The following is a 23920-nucleotide window of genomic DNA, read 5'->3' as shown; positions in this document are numbered from 1 at the left end:
CACAAATGACTTAAACTAGTAACTGCAACTGTGCATTTCTCAGTATGTCTCCAGTATAACTGAACTGACACATGTCAATTTGTATCATTCCTACACTTGAAACAATTTGCAACTGCTGTTTCTTATTGCACAAATGCAACGAAGTAGCCACTGTGTGAAGCTGCGTAAAAGAAAATATTAACTTGGGCCTGGGGTTGTGGCTCAGTGTCAGAGCGCTTGCCTAGCATGTTCAAGGCCTTGGGTTTGATCCTCAGCACCACATAAAAATAAATAAATAAATAAATGATAGTGTGTCCAACTACAACTAAAAAATATTTTTTTAAAAGAAAATATAAGTAGCAAAGCTATTGCGCAGGACAATTAACAGAGGACTTCCTGAAAACAAAGAAAAATCTATTTCTATTTTGAGATGCACGTGTTCCCAAAAGCATTAATATGAACAGGTATAAAACTATGAAACAGGTATTCTATGAAAATTCTTCTTTTAGAATCTGGTTCGTCTTGTTACTTCAAAAGGGCTGTTTCCATAGATACACTAGCCAGGCGTAGTTTTACACACACACACACACACACACACACATCCTCTTTTTGGCCATCCAATCACCAATAGGTGACAAGTGAACTGGACAAACCGGGGTGCAGTTTATCCTTTCATTCGCTTTATTCTTGAAAGGATGTTCTAAACTTCCACGTTCTAGAATGTGTGTACATTTATTTGGAGACAACGTTTATAACTCTCTCAAAGGTGCTGGCAACTCCAGAGAAAGGACCGTTGCATTATAGCTAAGCTTTTCTGAGCCACGTGGAACCACACGGCGCTGCAGCCTGGATCAGCTAGGCCTGAGGCGGTCTTCAGGGCGCCGCTCCTGTGGGGTCCTCCAAGGCGTGGCCTCCAGCAGGGGTCGCTACGCCAGTATCGCCCTGACCACGCGTCATTTCCGGCCTGTTCTGGTCTCGCAGGCGGAAGGGGCGGGGAAGGGGCGGGGCAGGAGCGGGTGGAGGGTTGGACTGGGGACCTGCAGTCGGCGCGGCCGCGGGGAGGGAGCGGCGGCCCTGACGTACAGGTAAGTGCGCCCCTACTGGCGCGCCGCGCCCCCGGCCCGTGCGGGTCTCTGTTGCTTCACTCTTTCACTGTGAAACTTACGCTGGGACCCTCTGTGCCCCGCCCACACTCCTGCCAGGTCCACGCAAGAGTCTCCTGCGTCCTGCTGAGTCCGAACAACCTGCGGACGCCGCGTGAGCTCTGGGGCTGCACGAGGACTGTGGGATTGGGTGCGTCGCGGCTCCTGGGCCGGGGCGCTTCTGCTGGCTTCAGACGCAGACTCGGAACCCGGTGACGTGGGTGTTCAATTTCCTCTGACCTTGGGGAGTTGGAAAGGTGCACAGCCTGCAGGATGGGGAGGGCGCGAGGGGAATCCGACCTTGTCTCAGCCCTCAGCTTCTGAGGTCTGTAGAAGGGACAGTAACCTTAAGCTACAGTAATCGTCACAAGATTTAGACGGGTTTCCCCATCCGACTGATCCATGTCCTGTGCAGCGATTTCAGCTTCTTGCAGGTCAAGGACATGTTGCCTTTGTATCCTAACATTGCTCTTCTTGCAGACATAGGTTAGTTCACAAATTTTACCTCTTTCGGCTTGTTGGCACTCATGCTTCTACTCTACATCCACACAGCTGAAGAGATATTTCAATGTACGCTCCTATTCGGTCATTTTCCTACTTAAGATCTTTCTGTGGCTTCATGCTGTCTGGGTCGGGTTCAAACTTTGATGGTCCAAACTTAGAGATGTAGCCCCTTGCCCATCAGTCCAGTCCTTCTGTGTGTTCTTTTCTGGGTTCATTTCTAATATACCAGTTCTCCTGGTCTACTTTCATTCCACAAGGTTTTGTTTGTTTGTTTGTTTTTAATTTTTTTTAGTTGTAGTGGACACAATACCTTTATTTTTATGTGATGATGAGGATCTAAACCAGTGCTTCACACATGCCAGGCAAGTGCTCTACCACTGAGCCACAACCTCAGCCCCCCTTTTGAATTAAGTGCTTAACAATTGCCAGGCATTATTCTCGCCTATTAGAATGCAGCAGAGGAGGGGAAATAGGGGTGAAGAATCCTACTGTTTTGAAGTGTTCATCTTAGGGACATGGGCAAACAAAAAAACACCCAGTAAATTACATGGTAGCATGTAATAAGTGCTGTGGGAGAACAAGGTATACAAGGTAAGGGATTTGGGGAGGGCAAGATGGAATAGAATTGGAATAGGGTGCTGCTGTTGTAAAGTGCTTGCCTCACATATGGAACTGGGTTTGATCCTCAGCACCACATGAAAATAAAATAAAGGTATTGTGTTCATCTACAATTAAAACTATTTAAAGAGTAGGTAGGCCTCATTGAGGGGACACTGAATCAAGATTTGAAGAAGGTAGAGAGTTACCTTTGCAGATAATCGGAATAAGAGTGTTTCACAAAGCTGGAAGAAAGTTCCCTGCTATGGTTTGAATGTGGCCCCAAATTTCATGTGTTGGGAACTTGATCCTCAGTACAGCTGTGTTGAAAGGTGGGACCTTTGGGAGGTGATTGGGTCATGAGGATTCTGCCCTTATGAATGGAGTAGTCCATCCATAGGTTAATAGGTTATTTGAGGAAGTGCTTTTGTTATAAAAGAGAGCTCTCCGTATTCTTGCTCTGTTGCCATGATGCCCTCTACCATGTAACCATGCATCAAGAAGGTCCTTATGGGATGCCAGCACCATGCTTTTGCACTTTACAGCCTCCAGAAATGATGAGCTAAATAAATACCTGTATTCACTTACCTGGGTGTGGTATTCGGTTGTAGCAATAGAAAATGAGCTAAGACAGTCCCTTGTATCTGAGGAGTATGAAGAAGGCCAGTTGTCTATAATTGAGCGAGCAAAGGGTGAAAGAGGCAGGTGATGAGGGGTTTGGGTGCTTTGGGGGGGATTTGAGGAAACAAGTAATATAGTCTGAATCACTTTTTTAAAGAATTTGTGGTACTGGGGATGTAACCCAGGACTGTGATCCACCACTGAGCTACACCCCTAGCCCTTTATATTTTATTTTGAGATAGGGTCTAAGTTGCCCAGGCTGGCCTCAAAAGTGTAATCCTTTGCCTCAGCCTCCCAAGTAGGTATGGATTACAGATATAGGCCACCACCCCTGGTCTGACAGCTTTTTAAAAGAATCAGAGGATCATTCTTGCCATATTGTGGAGAACAGACTTCCTTGGAGCCTTTGTGTCACCTGGGGATGGGTGATGGTGGGCTGAATCTGTAGTAGCAGTGTAAGTAGTAAGAAGTGGTAGGACTCTGGACATGTTTTGAAAATACAGCCAAGGGTCTGGGGATGTGGCTCAAGCTCGCCAGGCATGCGCGGGGCGCTGGGTTCCATCCTCAGCACCACATAAAAATAAAGATAAAGATGTTGTGTCCACCGAAAACTGAAAAATAAATATTTTTAAAAATTCTCTCTCTCTCTCTCTCTCTCTCTCTCTTAAAAAAAAAAATACAGCCAACATGATTTCCAACATTATGGATATGATGGAAAGAGAAGCATCAAGAATGACTAGATGCTTTTGTTTTTAGCAATTAGAAGGATGGAGTTACCATTAACTGGGCTATAGGTGGAGCAGGTCTGGGGCTGGGGGTATATGAGGAGTTTGTTTTTGGACCAGTTAAGTTTGAGGTGCCTATTACTCTTGTGGAGATGTCAAATAGACATTTGGACTTTGTATTGGGGGTTCTGTTCACTAAATGGACTCACAAGACTCAGCATATAATCATACTCATAGCTATAATTTATTACAGGAAAGGAATACCAAGCAAAATAACCAAAGAGAAAAGACAAATAGGGCAAAGTCTGGAGGAAACTAGGCACCATTTTCTCTAAAAGTCCTCTGCAGTAGAGTGACACAGGACATGCTTAATTTCTATGGCAACAATTATAACAGACTCCCAGAAAAAAAAGTAGGTATTTAGCATAAAACAAATGGTACAATTTTGGCACCATTCCTATCAGTTTGGGGTATGGTGGGAACTTTCTTAAAGTCCGAATTCTCAGACAATTTTGCAAGCAGGCCTTTCTAAGGATAGTAATTTCAGGCTTGTTATGTTAACTCTTTTTGTGCAGATATACAAGTCTAGAATTAGGGGGAGAGTTTTGGAATGGGGTTATAGATTAGGAAGTACTTCGTTATAAGGGTAGTACTTAAAGCCATGGAAATACTTGGTGTTTTGATGCATTTGTCAAAACAGGTTGGCTGAGTGGGGCAGAGTGGTACATACATGTAGTCCTAGCTACCTGGGAGGTTGAGGGAAAAGGATCCCAAGTTTGAGTCTAGCCTGGGCAACTTAGTGAGACCCAAGACTTTTTTTTTTTTTTTTTTTTTTTAAGGACTGGGGGTATAGCTCAATGGTAAAGTGTCCCCGGGTTTAATCCTCAATGCCAAAAAAGAAAAGAAAAAAAAAAAAAAAGTAGTTGACAGTACACTTAAAAGCTGAAAAGAAGAGGACTAAGACTGAGCCTTTGGGCCCTCCAATAGTAAGATATCAGGGAAAACGAAAGGAATTAGCAAAGGAGTTTTGAGAAGTAGCTCTTGGTGAAATAGGAGGAATTCCAAGAGTGAGGTGTCCTAGAAGCAAATAAAGAAGAGGGAGTGATCAGAAGTGAAGTAAAATGAAGACTAACCAATGACCTTTTGAATTTAGGAAATGACAGGAATGGAATTGGAAAGATTATGGACCCATCTTTTGAGGAATTTTATGTAAAGAAGAGCAAGAAAAGGTAGTAGCTGGGAAGTAGTAAAGTTAAAAGATTTGCTTTTTTTGTTTATTTGATTGTTTTTGAATGAGAGAAATAGCAATAGAAATGCTGATAGAATGGTCCACTAGAAAGTAAAAAAAAAAAATAATTGTTTCAGGTCACCTTTGCAGAATGTGCCTTAGACATCTATTTCCTTGAGCCACAACTTGTTACAGGGTCTAGTCTCCTCTCCTCCACACCTATGTTTATTTCTGTTCTCTGACAGCCAATAAATAAATTACTTGCCCACATTGTAACTAAATGGCACTACCATCAGGGCAAGGTGGGTATTTTACACCTAGGTCTGGTTAGGCCCTTGGATATATGGGCAAATGAGTGAATGCAGGTTAGATGTGGTAATGGGTAGGATATTCAGTCATTTCTAGAAAATGAATCTGCAACTATTGAGTTTTTAAAAAAAGTGCTATGCAGAAAGGGGGTGGGAGTGAGGAATATGACACAGTTTCTGCCCTCCCTCCCCTTTGAGGATGGGAGATAAAACAGTCCACATGAACTAATTAGAAAATGGCAAATTACGTAGTATTTGTGCAACTAGAGTCTGGTGCAGGGGTTGGCAAAGGATGAGAGGAACTTGTATGGAATCTGGAAGAGATGGAGGCCATGCTAAAAGGACAAACCTTTTCAGCAATGGAATATTATTTTCAAATGAAATATAAGGAACCCTGGATTCTCTCTGACTTCCTACTTCCACCTTAGGGCTCCTCTGACCAGTTCTGGGTTCTTAGGCTCCTCCCTTGAGGCCCAAGTGTCCACTGGCTAACATCTTCAAATGGTCATCATTTCCAGCAAAAAATAGATTAATTTGTTTCTTCAGTTTTATATTTTTCATATATTTTATCTAAACATCCAGTAGGCAGTATTTGCCTGCTGGAAAGAGAAGCAGATCACAGAGGGAGTAAGTAGCTAATGAACACAAAGGTAAAACTTAGTTTGACATTTAAAAATGTGTTTTATTTACATGTCAGTATGATTTTAAATAGTTACTTTTTGCTAGTAAAGGTTGCCTCTTGTAGGTAAATGTGACCATCTGATGTGGGCCTAAGGCATCATATCCAGGCATTCTTCAAAGAAAACAACAGTGTAGTATAAAGCTAGGACTTTTTTTTTTTTTTTTTTGTACTGGGAATTGAAACTAGTACAAAATTGAACCCAGGGCCTCACATATGCTAGGCAAGTCCTCTATCACTGGGCTGCATCTAGAGCCCTTTTTAAAATTTGTTTATTTCAAGACAGGGTCTCCCTAAGTTGCCCAGGCTGACCTTGAACTTTGTTATCCTCCTGCCTCAGCCTTCTGAGTCATTGGAATTACTCAGCTAAAGCTAGGACATTAGAATAGGGAATGTGACACCCAGGAACTGACATAGAGACTCAACTTCCTAACCCTAGTGATGGCCATTTCCTTCCCCTCAGTTGAAGTGACTGTTCTTCCTAGTCCCCTGCTCCTAAAACTCCATTCTCTCTGGTATTATAGTAGGTGAAGGTAGCTTTTGTTAAAGAAAAAAAATCTTTAGTGATCCCCTTTATCTCTACTTTTATAAAATGTAAATTTCTTTCTTTAAATGAGTATTGTTCAGTTTCTATTAAATTAGAATATGTATAAATGTACCTTTTCTCCCCACTGGTGCCAGGGCTCAAACCATGAAATGCAAGGCAAGCACATTACCACTGAGCTATACTCCCTAGCCCTGTAATTTTTTGAAACATTTTTCTTGACGGTGCTTTAAGTAGTTCCCTACAATTATTTTAGAATATGAATTTAATAGCACTTAAAAATTATTCCAAATTATAATTATGTTGAAAAATAGCCCTTAAGTTCAGCCTGCTTATTTTTCTCATTTAAGGCTTAGAATAATAAAGTCAAGTTTATGTTGTCTACTCATTATGCCAGGAAAATAAGGCCCCAAAATGTTAACTATAAACTGAAAGTAGCCAGCCCTGGTTGTTTTTTGTTGTTGTTGTTTGTTTATTTGTTTGGTTTGGTTTGGTTTGGTACAATACCAGGGATTGAACCCAGGGATGCTTAACTTCTGTGTCACATCCCCAGTCCTTTTTATTTTTTGAGGCAGGGTTTCACTAAGTTGCTTAGGGCCTCGCTAAGTTGCTGAGGCTGGTTTTGAACTCATGATCCTCCTGCCTTAGGCTCCCAAGCAGCTGGGATTACAGGTGTGCACCACTGCACCCAGCTAGCTCTGTATTTTTGAGTGAGCCATACAGATAATTATTGTTGTCAGCCTTGTAATAAATGAAATAAATGGAATTAATGAAATAAACAGAAGTAAATGTAATAAATGGAAGAAAACCTGAAGAGAACCATTATCAAAGAAGTCATTACCTAAGTATAATCTTGGCACAAAGACATTTTACAGACTCACAGTATGAGGATATCAACCATGTGGAAACCCTTCTCTTAATACCAAATCATGGTCCCTAAAACAATCTTGGTGTGCTTAGGGAGGTCTGCCACCATCATAGTATGATTTCTGCTGCATTTGAGGTGAAGATAAGGAATTGATTGATCTCTAGCATATCAGCATCTCAGTATCTCTGCAAATGATTATCTAGTTTTGTGGGTCTCTGCCCCTTCTGCTAGCAAATGCCTCAAACAGTGGGAAGAAAATGTTAAAGGAAGTAAAAATCATCCAGCAGCAGTGGCACATGCTTGTAATCCCAGCGGCTCAGGAGGTTGAGACAGGAGGATTGTGTGTTCGAAACCAGCCTCAGCAATGGAGAGGCGATAAGCAACTCAGTAAGACCTTGTCTCTAAATAAAATACAAAAAGGGGCTGGGGATGTGGCTCAGTGGTTGAGTGCCCCCGAGTCCAATCCCTGGTCCCTCCCCAACCCAACATTTAAAAAAAAAAAAAAAAAGAAGTAAAAATCAAGTCTATCCCATTTGTTTATTCCTAGCTCTGATTCACCGGGGTTGAAGGTTGAAATCATTTAGAGGTTCATTGTGGGTTTCATGAAGTCATGATCTGCTCTTTCCTTGGCATATGAATATTATAAGGATATAGTATATATTAATAAACAGTTTCTCAAAATTTTTCTTTTAACAAAAGAAAAGTCATTGAGAATTATTGATAATATTTTTCAGTAGCAGACAGTACCCAGAGCTAATTGGAGGGAAGGAAAAGAGTAGAACCAGTGTTTTCACACATGTTGGTGTCTTATTGAACCATTGTGACAACCCTAGGAGCTAAGCATACTAATTGCACCATGGTATGGTACTGCTCTTGGCAGGTACAGACTAATATGGCCTTGTATAGGGAAGCCTACGTATAATACTAGATATAAAGTGTTCACAGCATGTGGGTGTGATTTATGATGCTGCACTTGTGAAATAAAACTAAATTATTATCTGTTTCAGGTTACATGTGCCATGGCTATGACTAGTGTCAGATTGCTCACTGGTGTTTTAAGAAGATCAGATGCCTGGATTGGATTCTGGAATGTTCTTCAAGGGACACCTTCTTCACATAAACTCTGTGCTTCCTGGAATCGATACTTGTATTTTTCTAGTAGCAAGTTAAATACATCAAAGTATAAAATACTTCTCTATAGTATCTTCCCTTTGAGACTCCCAGGGCTTTTGGTATCTCCAGAATATATTTTTCCATTTTCCATAAGACTCAAAAGTAATATAAGGTCTAAAAAATCCTCTAAAAAGACTGTGCAAAAATTAGAGGATGAAGAAGACTCTGATGAGGAGGGTGATCATGAGGACAGGAGTGAGCAGGAAGCGGAGCTGGAGGATGACCCTAGTGTAATCAAAGACTACAAAGACCTGGAGAAAGTTGTGCAGTCTTTTCGGTATGATGTTATCCTGAAGACAGGCCTTGATATTGGGAGAAAGTGAGTATGATGTATGTTTTATTATAAACCCAATTGTCATCTGGTTATTTTAATGTAGTATCATAAATCACTCAGCCTGTATTTATGGTAAAGAATAACCACAGATATGAAAGGACCTTATAGGTAACCTGTTTCAACTATTTCATTTTATAGATGAGAAAACTGATTCCCTAAGAAGTCAAGTGACTGTCTGCAATTCCCATGTGCCATATTTCCTTGATTCTAAGGCACAATTGAGTATACGATGAACCATTGATTTAATAACAGCTTCTTGAGGAGAAAAGGAATCACCATATTAGATGTATATAGCAAGCATAAAAACGCACCTGGATTTCACTACAATGTGAGAAGGTACCTTTCAGAATCAACAAGAGAAGTATATTGTGGTGGTTAGTAATACAGGCTCTTGAACCAGACTACTGGGGTTTCAGTCCTGGTTCTGTGTATGACCCTGGGCAGGTTACTTCAACTCTCTATATCTCAGTTTCCTTATCTGTCAAACAGGGATAATGGAACCTCCTTTAGAGGTTAATTGCTAGGATTAAATATCTATCCAAAGCACTTATAATGGTGCCTGGCACATAGTATTCAATATATGTTACATATTATGAAGAAAATTTAATGTGTTTGTAATACATAGAAATAGTAACTGTAACTTTCAGAATTTCTTTTTTTTTAAATTTTTATTAGTTATTGATGGACCTTTATTTATATATTTGTTTATTTGTGGTGCTGATAATCGAACCCAATGCCTCACACATGCTAGGCAAGCGCTGTACCACTTAGCCACAACCCCAGCCCCCAGAATTTCTTTAATATGCTCATTCCCTCAGCTAGACTGGTTATAACAGTGACCATCATTGTCACTCATTCCTTTAGCAATCATTGATTGATTGTGTGCATACTGCATACAAGGTAAGAATTGTGGTATGAATACATTCAGAAAGATTTCCTTATGTAATTTGTACCTTTAAGACCTCATTTAATGGCATAATTTTTTTAATTCATGAAGCTTAAGAGTCTCAAAAAGATTTGGGCCCATTGGTCCCCCTCTTGGCTGATGATCAGAATTTGTTGAATGTTCTCCAAAATCTGGCAAACTCATAACAGGACATCTCCTTTCCCAGAGTAGTAGTTACTGCTGTTATTATTAAATTGAACCCCAACTATCAGTCACCTGGAGTCAGATCATCAAAAGGAAATTTTTGTCTGCATCCTCTGATCTGGTTGTTCAGTGGTTTAAATTCAGAGAGTTGAGCAGTTGTTGGGTTGGCACTTCCTCAACCTTAAGGTTTCTTAATTGTCTTGATATGAATGTAGTGCCTGGGTTTTCTCTCAGAGTGTAGAGCAGGTGCCTGAGGGGAATTCAGTGTCCACTCACTTTGAGTATTGCTAATCACCAAGTTGTAGCCATGTAGTTGTTGCACTGGGAGAATAGAGGTTGGTATGCATGCTAAAACCTCCTATAGACAGGCACAGTGATGCACACCTGTAATCCTAGTTACTCGGGAGACTGATACAGGAGTATCACAAGTTTGAGGCCAGGCTAGCAATTCAGCAAGACCCTGTCTCAAAATTTTTTTAAAAAAGAGGGAGGAGTCTGGGGACGTAGCCCTGTATTAGACCAAGGGTTTAATCCCTACTGACAGATACACAAAGCTTCATCTAATTAACAGCCCAACAGTACTAGAAAATCTTTGCAGTAGTTCAGCATATATTCAGAAGTGCCCTTTGGTCTCCCGGTTTTAGATACATACAGACAAAGTTGAGTTTCACTTTCCTAGCACTCAAAATGCAGATTTTATGGGGCATCGTCAGAATAAATATTAACGGTAGGTGTTTCTCTCAAACCTGTATAATTATTTTGAATATATTTCTATATTTTAAAGTATTTTGACTTTTTTTTTTTTTTTTTTTGAATAGCAAAGTGGAAGATGCATTCTACAAAGGTGAACTCAGACTTAATGGGGAAAAATTATGGAAGAAAAGCAGAACGGTGAGACATTAAACTTATAATGACAGCCAGAAATTTTTGTTTATTGTTCTGCCACTACTCAAGGCTGCCCTGTTTTCCCATACCTTCTCTTGAGGTCCTCTGTAGTTCTGGTCAGCTGGTGGGCGTTAACAACAGGCTTCAGTCACTCACACAGACCACTTTCTCCTTTGTAGCCTTAATGACCTTGTGATGAAGAGGATTTGGGGATAAGCTACCATCAGGACTGGCAACAGTCCATTAATTAAACTTCCAGGGTATTAATGTTAGCCTCCATGGAATCATAATAATTAGATTAAAAAGAAACATTTGATCCATGTAGAGGTGTTCTTTGCCCTGATGTTATCTGAGCAGATGTTCCATTCTGTTCACTTCTGCAGCCCCCACTGAGCTCTTGCTTGGGTACACTGCTCTGTGTGTACAGCAGCTTGAAAAAGATGGTCTGTATTTTCTGACAGTATTATTATTTTTGTGTTCTGGGGGTTGTTTGCTTGTTTTTTTTTTTTTTTTTTTTTTTGTCATGTAGGGGATTAAACTCAAGGGTTTGTGCATGTTAGCCAAGCACTGCCACTAACACTCTTGACCTTAAAAGAAAAGAGAAAAAAATATATATATATGCATATGTACACACAACATACATACCTGGGATTTTTGTTTTGTTGTTTTGTATTGCTACTGGGGATTGAATCCAGAGGCACTCTACCCAGAGCTACATCCCCAGCCCTTTTTATTTAGTCTAACTAAGTTGCCAGGTTGACCTCGAACTTACTTATAATCCTCCTGCCTTAGCCTCTCAAGTCACTGAGACTATAGTCATGCACCACCATGTCTGGCTGATACATTTGTTTTTTGAGATGCCTCTGCCTCCTCAGTAGCTTGGGTTACAGGAATGCACCACTGTGCCTGGCTTAAAAATATTTTGTATGGCTTGGGAGGCTGAGGCAAGAGGATCATAAGTTTAAGGCCAGCCTCAGCAATTTAGCAAGGTCCTAAGCAACCTAGCAAGACCCTGCTCCAAAATAAAAAGTGGGCTGGGGATATAGCTTAGTTGGTAGAATGCTTGCCTCACATGCACAAAGTCCTGGGTTCAATCTCCGGCACCACACACAAAAATAAATAAAAAAATAAATAGTGCTGGGGATGTGGCTTAGTGGTTAGGGATCCCTGGATTCAGTCCCTGGTACCCCCTCCCCAAATTGTAAAAATAGTTACATGTAGGTGGGTGCAGTGGTATACACCTATAATCCCAGTAACTCGGGAGACTGAGGCAAGAGGATCACAAGTTGTAGGCCAGCATCAGTAACTTAGTGAGGCCTTAAGTAACTTAAAAAGACTTGTCTCAATTTTTAAAAAGAGGCTGGTTGGGGCTGGGGCTGTGGCTCAGTGGTAGAGCACTTGCCTAGCATGTGTGAGGCACTGGGTTCAATTCTCAGCACCACATATAAATGAATAAAATAAAGGTCCATTGACAACTAAAAAATATTAAAAATAAAAAATAAAGCTGGGGATGTGTCCAGTGATAAAAACCTCTGGGTTCAGTCCCTAGTACCACCAAAAAAAAAAAAAAAAAATTATATATATATATACACACACACACACACACACACACATATTTTATATATATATATAATATATATATATATATATATATATATATATATATATCTGGAATTAAAATATTTTCATTACTGTTATGTATCTTTGGCACGTTATGGATTGTGTTGATTTTCTTCATGCCTTTTATGTTATGAATCTTTACCATAAGTATGTGTCACATAATTGGAAAAAATAAATACTGTTAGTAAAAGTTAACAAAACACATTAAAAGGGTTAAGAGAAAGACCCTTTTTTAAAAGTTTGGAAACATAACACCTATGAGATATTAGAAGATGTCATCTCTTATAAGGAACAAATATTTCAGTGAAGTTAGATACACTTTTGGAGGTAGGTTTTATTTCATCTTCCATAATCCCCCTGGGGTTGGAGGACCTTAGCTACCTCCTGTTGCCCTGGGATGGGAAACAGTAACTGTCCTGACCTGCACTGGGGTGAGCACTGAGGCATCCTGCAGACCTTGTTCCCTGAGATACAGGTTCTTGCAGCTATGTGGGCAGAAGGAGGGAAAGCTCCCCCATGCTTGTCTCAGCAACCCGCTTCCCCACAAGGCCCAGGATCCTCTGAGAGCTCTTGAGTCGGCAGGTTCAGACTGGCGTGTCAGCCATTGTTCAGTGAACTGCAGAAAACCAGGTGCTCCAGATAGGCCCTGCTCTGCCCTTAATTGCTTTCTCCTCAGTCACCGTATTCCAAAGGCAAGACCTGTTCTTGGAGTATGGAATGATTACTCCCTGCACACCCTGCCTCTCTGCTGGGGCCTCATTTACAAACCCCACAAGCCTATTTTTCTCCCTCCTCTTTGAGATATTGTTAACTAAGGCCTAATTGCTGCTGCTTCATTCTGCCATGGGTGTTCTGTTGTCTCAACTGCCTTCCAGATTTCTCCTGAGGGTCAGCAAAGGCAGAGACCAGCATTAACACTCAGCTGCCTTGTTACTAGGAGGCCTGGTAGCCATAGAAACTGCAGCTAAGGGGAGATTTGAAATGTAGATATTTGGAACAGCCAGTAATCCCAGCCAGTTTTGCTTTGTGTCTGCTAAAGGACAGGGCCTGGGAGGGGAATAAAGAATGCCTCGCCTTCCTTGGCCTGCTCCACAGAGCCTGTGTCTGGCTGCTGGCCTCAGAGGGTCAGGCGCTTGCCGGATGCTGCAGCTCCAACCCTGGCTGCCTACAGCTGGACAAAGCTTTTCTGTGAGCTGCAAAATAGGTGGGATCCATATTGCTGTAGCTGCTGAGTAGCTGTTGACAAATAGTGGGTGTGAGGAGCCCAAATGTGGGGTTGATGTCTTCCTAAACTCACCTCTCCCCCTGATCATCTGGGCACAGGAGAAACATCCCTAGCCTCTCTCTGCCCCAGAAGGAAGCCACCAAAGGGATTCAGGGATTCACTTTTCAACTGCACAATAACTGAACCATGTATCTTTGAAAGGATGCAAAGAATATTGCCTTTTATTTGTATACCCTTTTGTATCACATGCATTTTTTTATTAAAAATAAATTTTAATGAAATAAATTTATACCAAAAGAGGTAAGCAGTTTCCAAGCCTTGTGTTTCTTTCTTTTCTTTTTCTTTCTTTCTTTTTTTTTTTTTTTTTTTTGGCAGTATTGGGGATTGAACATAGGGGTGCTGTACCACTGAGTTACATTGCCAGCTCTTTTTATTTTATTTTGAGTTTTAAGTTGCCACGGCTGGCCTCAAATTTAGAGGCCAGCTTGGAGCTGGCCCAAGTCTTACATTTCTGATTGAACCCAACAGAACTATAGGAGGGCAGAGCCCCTCCAGATGATGCCTATGTAGGTCCATTCTTCATAGTTAAGGAGAGAGCAGTCTTTTTGTTCTTTTTAGATATACGTGACAGTAGAGTGTATTTTGCCATATTATACATAAATGGAATATAACATTCTAACTAGAATTCCATTCTTGTGGTTGTACATGAAGTGGAATCACACTGGTCATGTATTCATATATGAAAATAGCAAAGTTATGTCAGATTCACTCTACTGTCTTTTCTATTCCCATCCCCCCTCCATCCCTTTCATTCAAGGGGAAAGCAGTCTTGATGCCTGACTGTAATTTGAGTCTGTTTCTCAGCCCAGAGGGAGAAGTCATTGATTTAAAATTGGCCCCTGCCTTGAGAGTTTTGCATCTAGCTACTGTGTGCTTCCCAGAATGACCAGTGTAGAATGGTGGTTAATAGGTAGGCATGTGCATGTTGAACATCAAAGTTGGACCTGCAGAGGACTTGGGTGGGTGGGAGAATAGATATGGGGTTGTCCTGATGAGGTACAAATATTTTGACTGTCTGAAGTTGTGTCTGCTGCAGAGTATGTAATTGAAAAATAAGGCAAAAGTCAGCATTGGACATCTTGTGGGTTTTTTAAAATATTTTTTTAGTTGTAGATGCATACAATATCTTTATTTATTTTTAATGTGTGCTGAAGATCAAACCCAGTGCCTCATGTGTGCTAGACAAGTGCTGTACCCCTGAGCCACAGCCCCACTCCTTTGCTGTCTTTTTTTTTTTTTTTTTTGGTACTGGGATTGAACTCCAGGGGCACTTTACCAATGAACTACATCTCCAACCCTTTTCATTTTGAGACAAAGTCTCACTGGGGCCTCGCTAAATTGCTGGCTGGCCTAGAACTTGTGATATTTCTGTTTCAGCCTCCCAGTTGCTGGGATTACATGTGTGTGACATGCTGCCCAGCAATATCATGCTTCTTAACTGACGCCCTCTAATAGGTGTTAAATAGCCATGTAGACTGTATAGACCACCACACATGGGGTTGTTCCCCACCATTGGGAGTGTTTGGGAGTTTTTTAGCAGGCTCTGGCAACTGGGTCTGTTTAGTCCCTTCTTGAGCTTCTGGGAAGATTCCGTGAGATCCTGAGCCACTTGGACCCAGTAATCTGTCACAGGTTCTTCACACCCTCAGCACAGACCTGAGATTTTAGGACTTTGATCGGGCAGGACTGCCCTAGGGTGTGCCTTGAGGAGCTCAAGCCAAAACTCCCTTCTTGGCAAGAATGGGTTTGACCCACAGTATCCAATGCTACCTTTGTGGGTGGAGGCTTGTCTCTGTGATTGTATGGCATCACTTGGGCAAGCTAACACTGGTGTGTTTTGTTTGTTTTTGTTGGTGCTGAGGATTGAACTCAGGACCTCATATGTGCTAGGCAAGTGCTTTTACCACTGAGCCACATCCCCAGCCCTGGGCCAGCTAACACTGGAAAAGCAGTTTCTTTACTTCCTTTTCTCTGCAGCTGACTGTTGTCCATAGTGAATGATTTCCAACACACTGCCCCAGCTCCATTTTATGTAAGTCACCTGGATTAAAAAATCAATGAAAGTAGCCAGGTGCAGTGGTGCACACCTGTAATCCCAGTGGCTCAGGAGGCTGAGACAAGAGGATTACAAATTCAGGGCAAGGACTGGAGATATGGCTCAGTGCTAGAGTGCCCCTGGGTTAAATCCCCAGTATCATGGCCTCACCTGTAATTCAAGTGACTCAGGAGGCTGAGGAAGGAGGATTATAAGTTTGAGGCCAGCCTCAGCAATTTAGGGAGACTGTCTCAAAGAAGGACTTGGAGATAATATAGCTTTTACTAAAGGTTTTTTACCCTGAGGTTCAGTCTCTAATATGATGATAATCCCAGTGACTCCTGAGGCTGAGGCAAGAGGATTGCAAGTTCAAAGCCAGCCATTTTGGCCAGCCCAAGAAGACTGGGGAAGTAAAATGTCCCTGGGTTCAATTCCTGGTATCCCCCCCAAAAAAAAATAAATAAATAAATAAGTTGAAGCGTGGTGTTGGAAATTATCCTTCCAGTACATGTGGTAATTTCTGTGCACAAAGATTGTGTTCCACCTTCTTTATCTTGCCAGTATCCCAAAAAAAAAATATGTCCATTCAAATATTTCCTAAATCATCCAATCAACATATTTGAACGATTCCACACACAGAAACTGCCCACCCACAGGCAGCCAGTTGTCTAGCTCTGAAGAATACTGGCTGGTGTTGAGTCCCTGTGGGTGAGGCACCCTTTTGGGGAGGCTCTTTCACTCTAAGGCACAGGAAAGGGTGACAGATTCAGAGGAGTCAAAGCCCTTTCTTACCTGCCCATCCTGGACAATGATAACCTGATCACAAGGAGAAAAACAGATGTCTGCATAGGCCTGGGTGTCCTGAAATATAATGAAGGTTCATTTTCTTATTCTTTTCAGGTGAAAATAGGAGATACATTGGATCTTCTCATTGGAGAGGACAAAGAAGCAGAAACAGAGACAGTGATGCGGATTCTCCTGAAAAAAGTGTTTGAAGAGAAGACTGAAAGTGAAAAATACCGAGTGGTGTTACGAAGGTGGAAAAAGTTAACATTGCCTAAGAAAAGTATGTCTAAATAAATGGATTGTTTTTTATCCATGAAGCTGCTTTCTAATGGTGGGGGAAGGAGCCAACATTTAAAAAAAAAAAAAGGGGGGGGGGACTTTTTACTAAAATAAAGTTCTCTTACCATTAGAGGAATCTGCAGAGCATTTTGTGAAGATTAGGAGACACTTCCTGGCCAGTGTTTCTCTCCAGACTGGATCTGTGCTGCTTTCCCCCTCATGGTGGAGAGAACCTTTTGCCCAGAGTGAGGCATGTTCTGGAGGAGCAAAGCCCACAGAGGGCTTTAATGACCTGCCTCCTGCTTCCCACACTACCTACCTCACGAGTCATTATGAAATAAACTGCCTTGTTGTTTCCTAGGATTTTTATTTGAAATTTTCCCCTGCCCTGGGGCCAGCTTCCCCAGGCTCAGGCTTCTTATGGCAAAACCAGCAAAGGAAAGGTTGCCCTTCAGTTTATTACAGAAGCTTTGGGAGGTCCCTTTCTTCACCTGCTTCCTAAATTACCAACACAACTGGCCCTAGTTTTCCTTCAGAAATCTGGATGAGTGAAGTTGTTACAACTAATTCCATCCAGGCTAGGGCCCATTTGAAATTGTTTAGAGAATGCATCAAATTAAGGCAGGCAGAGTATTGTTGTAGGATGGTCCTAAGTTAATGTTTTCTACAAGCCAGGCAGACATAGTATGCACCTGTAATCCCAATAATTCAGGAGGTTGGTGCAGGAGAATCACAAGTTCCAGATGAGGCTGGGCAACTGAGTAAGTCTCTATTTCGAAAGAAAAAAATATAAAAGGCTGGAGATGTAGCCCAGTAGTGGAGCACCCCTGGTTCAATCCCCAGTTCTGGAGGAAAAAAAAAAATGTTCCTTTTTACATCTTTGAAAAAAAAAATTATATATACATACACACACACCTCATGTGGTTCACCAAGCCTAAAATATTTACTATCTGACCCTTTACAGGAAAAGTGACCCCTATTTTAGGGTGATAAGCAGAGGGTTTAATTTTCAGGTGAAAGTAGGAAATAAACAGTTTTTAACCAAAGAGAAAGTTTAACCAAACAGATTAATTATTCTAATTCTCAGGAAAATGTCACAAAAGGAACCAAACCTATACAGAATATAGTAGCAGTAGAGGGACACGTATACTCTATGTCATCCACTAAGAGGGCATCTGCATAAATAGTCTGGTCTGTAGGTTCTCAGGAACTATTTCCTACCATTAGGAAAGGTCAGCTCCACAGGGAGAGACTGAACAGTCAGTCACATCAAAAGAGCTAGCTGTGTGGGTTTTGTTGTTTTGCACTGGGGATTGAACCCAAGGGAGCTCTAGCACTGAGGTGCATCTCCAGCCCTTTTTATTTTTTGAGACAGGGTCTTGCCAAGTTGCTGAGGGCCTTACTAAATTCCCAGGCTGGCCTTGAACTTTCTATCCTCCTGCCTCCGCCTCCCAAATCCATGGGGTTACAGGCGTGCACCACCATGCCTAGCATCTGGGCTCCTTTGTTTGCTCTCCTGAGAATCAAGGCTGACAGTGAATGGAAACGTCTGTAGTCCAAAGCAATGGATGTTTGGGCCCATGAGTCTGAGGTCTTTCACCAGCTCATTTTTAATTTTTTTTAGAAGACTCAGGAAAATTTGATTTTTATTTGAAAACTTAAAACTCTTGGGAAGAAATAATATATATTGTGCAGTGTAAGCTTTTCCATAATTTCCATAGCTTACAATTATAATTTAGGCAATGATATTTCTATACTTTTTTCTCATCCTCTTTTCCCAGTCCATCTCCCTCTCTTGAATTCTTTTTAGAAAATGACTAGAAGCCTAAGAGGCCTAAAGTCCTAGATGGCAAGGGGTAGGATAATCTAGTGGTTTGTCAGGGTCCTGGTTTTTAGGCCCACCCTTGCCATTAGCCAGTTGGGTTGCTTTGATCATAGTTTTACCTCACCCTCTCTCAGCCTCACTTTCCTCATCAGTCAAATGGGGACCAAGATACTGAGTGCTCTCTTTGTGTCTCCAGAGGAGAAAGAAAGTCAAAACATTAAAGAACCTGTAATCCCAGTAGCTTGGGAGGCAAGAGGATCACAAGTTCAAAGTCAGCCTCAGCAAAAGCAAGATGTAAGCAACTCAGTGAGACCCTGTCTCTAAATAAAATACAACATAGGGCTGGGGATGTGGCTCAGTGGCCTAATGCCCCTGAGTACCCTGGTACCCCACCCCCACAAAAACAAAAAAATTAAACAAGGTGAGATGAGTTGAGCAGGAATGGCCATCTGAAAGGTTGATGGGAGCATTTAGTAAATAGCACCTCAGCTTAGGTACATGACAAGTTTGACCCGTTCCCAAATAATGTTTTTAAGAATCAAACTAAATAAGGACATCTGTTGACAGAGAATGGGGTATGGTCATAACACATGACAAAAACTAATTCTTGCATAGTTGTCTACACAGCACAGGGCTCTGAACATATTTATGAAACAGTAGCAGAAACATACGAGCAATTCATAAAGATTTAGGGAATTCCTGTTACTCACTCATTACTTGACCCAAATGACAGCTGCCTTTTAATGTGGTTCTGGCAAGCCCTCAGTGAAAATGTGACCAACATAATGAAAAGATTAAAGAAAATACTTTGACATACTCTTAACACAGTGGTTCTCAACTGGAAGTAATTTTTCCCCACTGGGGACATTTGGGTAATGTCTGGGGCATTTTGGGTTTTCGTGATTTCGTGATGGAGCTAGTGCTGTAAACATCAATGGGTGGGGCTGGGGTTGTGGTTCAGTGGCAGAGTACTCACCTAGCACGTGTGAGGCGCTGGGTTCCATCCTCAGCACCACATAAATAAATAAATAAATAAAAGGTATTATGTCCATCTACAACTAAAAAAAGAAATACATATTTATACACACACACACATATATATATATATATATACATATAAACATCAAATGGGTGAGCATGGAGGAAGGATGTGGGACATCCTACAATGTAATGTTCACATGGCCCCCACAAAAAAGGATGATCTGACTTAAAATGTCAACAGTGGTGAGGTTCAGAGGCCCTGTTCTAATAGGATAAGAAAGGATATATATTTAAAAAAATTATATATAGCCTTATATATAATAGCATTTATATATATATATATATATATATATATTTTTTTTTTTTTTTTTTTTTTTTTTTTGGTGGTGCTGGTGCTGGTGCTAGTACCCAGGACCTCGCTATAGTGCTGCGCTATATACCCATCCCATGGTTTTAAAAATATGTAGTTCTCGCTTTCCAGGAAAGTCTGAAAATGCTTCTGATGTATGCAGTTTTTAAAAGATGAACAATTTAAAAAATTGTTTTGGAAAAGGCCCATTCTTTCTCTTTTACCAATAATGATTATCCTTTCCAAAAGAAATCTCTTCTCTAGGAAACACCATGCTAATGACACTTCCTGTCAAGTAACATTTACATAAGTGAGTAGGCAATAGTTTATCTTTTAACCATTTTGGAGGGGCAGGAAATAGACATTTGGAGATAATTCTCCAGTCATTTGTTTAGACATTAATAGTTGGGGAAACAGAGACGTAACTACTATTTTTTCAAGAAACTAGAAGAAAAGAGATTTCAGCTGGGGAGTGGGGGTGGTGTATGTTCCGTGAAATTTCCAAAAGGGTATGCATTGCGTATCATGCAAGTGAAATAGTATTTCACTAAAGTTTTACCTTATCTTGGGAGAATTTTGGCTTCAAAACATTACAAAAAGTTCCTATCAGAGAATTTTCTATCCACAACTTATTGAAGATCTCCAAAGAGGTAGTGAAGACAGTGATGAGTTCCCATGAGCAGAGCAGGCACCTGCATCTCCCAAACTCTGCTTCAGTGAGTCCTGTGGACAGCTCCAATCAGCCACCGGAGGCTTTTACCTTGGAACTTGGCAAACACTTCAAATCAGGGTTAATTTTTTCCCCTTGGAGAAGCAGTTGTTAAACATTTACCAACAACACAAGAGTTTTTCCATTAGGAAAAACCTTGGCACCAATGTCCACCCTCTGGTCCTTTGGCACTTTCTCCCTCCTTGCGTATTTCCACATACCCTCCTCCCCTATTTTGCTGACCATTTTACTGTGTTTAATGTGGACATTTTTGTTTGTATTCCTTCTTGTGAAATGTTTTGCTGTTCTGCAGAAGTGTTTTAAGATTTCCTAAGTGCACTGTTATGTGTTTCCTTTCGTATTTTACTTCTTTCACTCCGAATGGTTTTTAAGATCTGTCCGCGGCACTGTACCTACATCTAATCACTGCTACCTCCAAGTGCATCTACCACATTTTACCTCCTTGCTCCCCTAAGGACACTGTCCCAGATTGCACCCACCTCCTCCCCTCATCACAAATAACAGTGCTGCTGCCTTCCAGGATGCCTGACTGGCTGCCTTCCACCAGACCCATACCAAAGTGCCAGCAGTCCTGTCGCCTCACCTGGCCCATGGTATCATCCAGCTCACTTTTTGCCAGCGTGATACAGGTGTGAAGAAGTTATTTGTAACATGCGCTCTTCCCAAATTCTTTTTTCTTACACACACTAGCCCTCCCAGCCCTTTGACAGCCGCAATGGCCCGATTTATTGCTTGGAATTTCTCAAAGTGCTCTAAAATAGGATACGCTCTCCTAGCCTGCCACTTTACTGCTTCCTCAAGACATGCTCGCTGCCCCTTTTTTGTTTTAAGTTTTTTGCTCATTATTATTGGTTAAAAGATTGGGTATGTCCATCAAAAGCAGGTGGTCCTGAGGACATCCCAATATTCTTATTTTATTTTTTTTTTTATACCAGGGATTGTGCCCAGGGGCACTTAACCACTGAGCCACATCCCCAACCCCTTTTTAAAATTTATTTATTTTAATTAGGTATATATGGCTGGGATATATGAAAGCAGAATGCATTTTTTTTAATATTTATTTTTTAGTTTTCGGTGGACACAACATCTTTGTTTGTATGTGGTGCGGAGGATCGAACCCGGGCCGCACGCATGCCAGGCGAACGTGCTACCGCTTGAGCCACATCCCCAGTCCCCCAACCCCTTTTTAAATTTTATTTGGAGACAGGGTCTTGCTGAGTTGCTTAGGGCCTCACTGAGTTGCTGAGGCTGGCTTTGAACTCAAAATCCTCCTGCCTCAGCCGCCCATGCTACTGGGACTATAAATGTGTGCCACCATAGTCAGCCCAATATACTTACTGATTCCATCCTAGAGATGCCAACTGCACTCAGAGGACTGCCTATCCTGAGATTTTATTTATTTATTTGTGGTACAGGTATTTGAACCCAGGCATACCTTACCACTGAGCCCCCATCCCCAGCCCTTTGTACTTTTTAATTTGGGACAGGGTCTCACTAAAGTGCTAAGGCTGGCCTTGTGACCCCCCTGCCTCAACCTCATAAATCACTAGGTTACAGGAGCACACCACTGTGCACTTGTGCCTGAGACTTTATTCTTAAAAGCTGGCTAGATCTTCCCCAAGACAGACAACTGAAGGCCTAAAGACTGCAGCCAGGGAAGAATAATGGGTGTCTAAAATGGCACTTTCTGGGCAGTCATAGTGACCCATTCCTGGAATCCCAGCAATCCAGGAAGCTGAGGCAGGAGAATCACAAATTGGAGGCTAGCCCCAGCAACTTCTTGAGACCATGTCCCCCAAAATAAAAAGGGCTGGGGATGTAGCTCAGTGGTAGAGCACCCCTGGGTTCAATCCCCAGTACTGCAAAAATAAAGAAATGAACAAATAAATAAATAATAAAATGGGCACTTTCTGTTTAGAGGCTCAGAAGGAAACATTCATTTCCAAGGCTGCACTCAGAGAAGTCACCATCAGACACTTCTTTATAGAACATACTGAGATTGTTCTTTAGGATTGTAGGGGAATTTTTTAATTCTCAATTTAGACACATAGAACCAAAGGTGAGTCTGAAACGAAATGGGCCAACCCTCTGGATTTGAGCAACACAATCTGTATTAACTGCCTGAAGTGAGGGCACCCATCCCCATGGGACTTACATGTGCTGAAGAATATGCCTCTTCATGCGTGGACCTGTGCCGGTGCTAAGATTTTGGCTTGTCAAAACTAAGGAGTCAAATGTCTAATGCCTTGTGTCAGAAATAGCACAAGCTGAATACCAGTAAGACCAGCACTAAGGAACCCTGCCGTCAGCACTCAGCACACTTAGCAACTGTTTCCCTCTGTGAGAAGCAGGGGAGTCAGGAAACCAAGTCGTCCTGCAGGTGTGCCTCAGGCCAGAGCCAGCAGATCCTCTCTGCAGGGCCAGCAGCTGTCTGCACTGAGGGGAGGAAGCAGGGTTCCCGTCTGGTTAGACCAACATGCACCTGGAAAATCAGCTTTAGGCAAGAGATGTCAGGTTTTTGCTATTTACTGCCAGAACGTTCTTTCCAATGGGCTCAATTGGGCTCAAGTATCAACTCATGTGGTTGGGAGTCATTAAAATTGTAGAACAGTGCCCAGTAGGTAGCTAGTTCTCCAAATATATTTGCTGAATGAATGAACCACCTTTAGAGGCAGACATGATCCTTACTGCATTCCTTATTCTCCTTTCTGCAGCACTGAAATGTCTCCTGGTTCTTGCTTTCTTCAGCCTTTTTCTATAAAACCAACCTCCCTTGCTTGGCTCATCTGAATACTTATTCTATTTTATGGAATGAAGTGTTGCCCAACTCTAGAAACAAGAAGAAGAAGAAGAAAAAAAAATGTTTCCTAAGTCAAACTCACTGTCACTAGGGTAGAACCAGAAGACCAACTGTGGACAGTTAGCAAAACCCCATGTTAAATAACAGGGATCAGTAAGGCAGAGAGCTGAAGAAATTGGCTCACTCTGTACAGGAGTGGCAGCATAGAAATCAAAAGCATAATCCTTGGAGTCAGCCTCCCCCAGCTCTGCCCGCTCTAGTAGGTTTGATAACCTTGGCCACGGTATCAAACCTGGAAGCTTCAGTTCTCTCATCTGTAAAATGGGTTTATTTGGAAGAGCACATGAAATAACATAAAGCAATTTCCTAGCACATCCCTGACCCCATTATAGAGCTCAAAAAATAGGAGGCATTTCTGTAATTTAAGGACTTGTTATTTAAGGATCCATGGTCACTTCTGAATTGACAGTTGTCACATTGCAAGAGCTCCTAGAAGGGAGGTTGTGGCACTGCATGCTCTCCACTTCTGTCAAAGTCATAGTTCATCATCTGC

At 41.7% G+C, this 23920-nt stretch overlaps 1 protein-coding gene across 3 annotated transcripts; it reads left to right on the top strand.

The window, feature by feature from the left end:
* The first annotated feature begins 995 nt into the window (after window positions 1-995).
* Window positions 996-16712, top strand: Mtres1 (mitochondrial transcription rescue factor 1). Of its 3 annotated transcripts, none has more exons than XM_027928396.2 (4): window positions 996-1064; window positions 8203-8687; window positions 10611-10683; window positions 16518-16712. In XM_027928396.2, the coding sequence occupies exons 2-4, from the start codon at window positions 8215-8217 to the stop codon at window positions 16695-16697; spliced, it is 726 nt and encodes a 241-aa protein (XP_027784197.2). In that variant the 5' UTR covers window positions 996-1064; window positions 8203-8214; the 3' UTR covers window positions 16698-16712. The 3 variants fall into 3 exon arrangements, with proteins under 3 accessions (XP_027784197.2, XP_027784198.2, XP_071469270.1); XM_027928397.2 differs by lacking the exon at window positions 996-1064 and adding an exon at window positions 1283-1338; XM_071613169.1 differs by lacking the exon at window positions 996-1064 and adding an exon at window positions 1457-1607.
* The last annotated feature ends 7208 nt before the right edge of the window (window positions 16713-23920 follow it).

This window comes from Marmota flaviventris, chromosome 6, assembly GCF_047511675.1.
Source record: "Marmota flaviventris isolate mMarFla1 chromosome 6, mMarFla1.hap1, whole genome shotgun sequence".
NCBI classification, from domain to species: domain Eukaryota; kingdom Metazoa; phylum Chordata; class Mammalia; order Rodentia; family Sciuridae; genus Marmota; species Marmota flaviventris.
The sequence above is the reverse complement of the archived record's forward strand: the minus strand, read 5'-3'. Positions and strand labels throughout refer to the sequence as shown.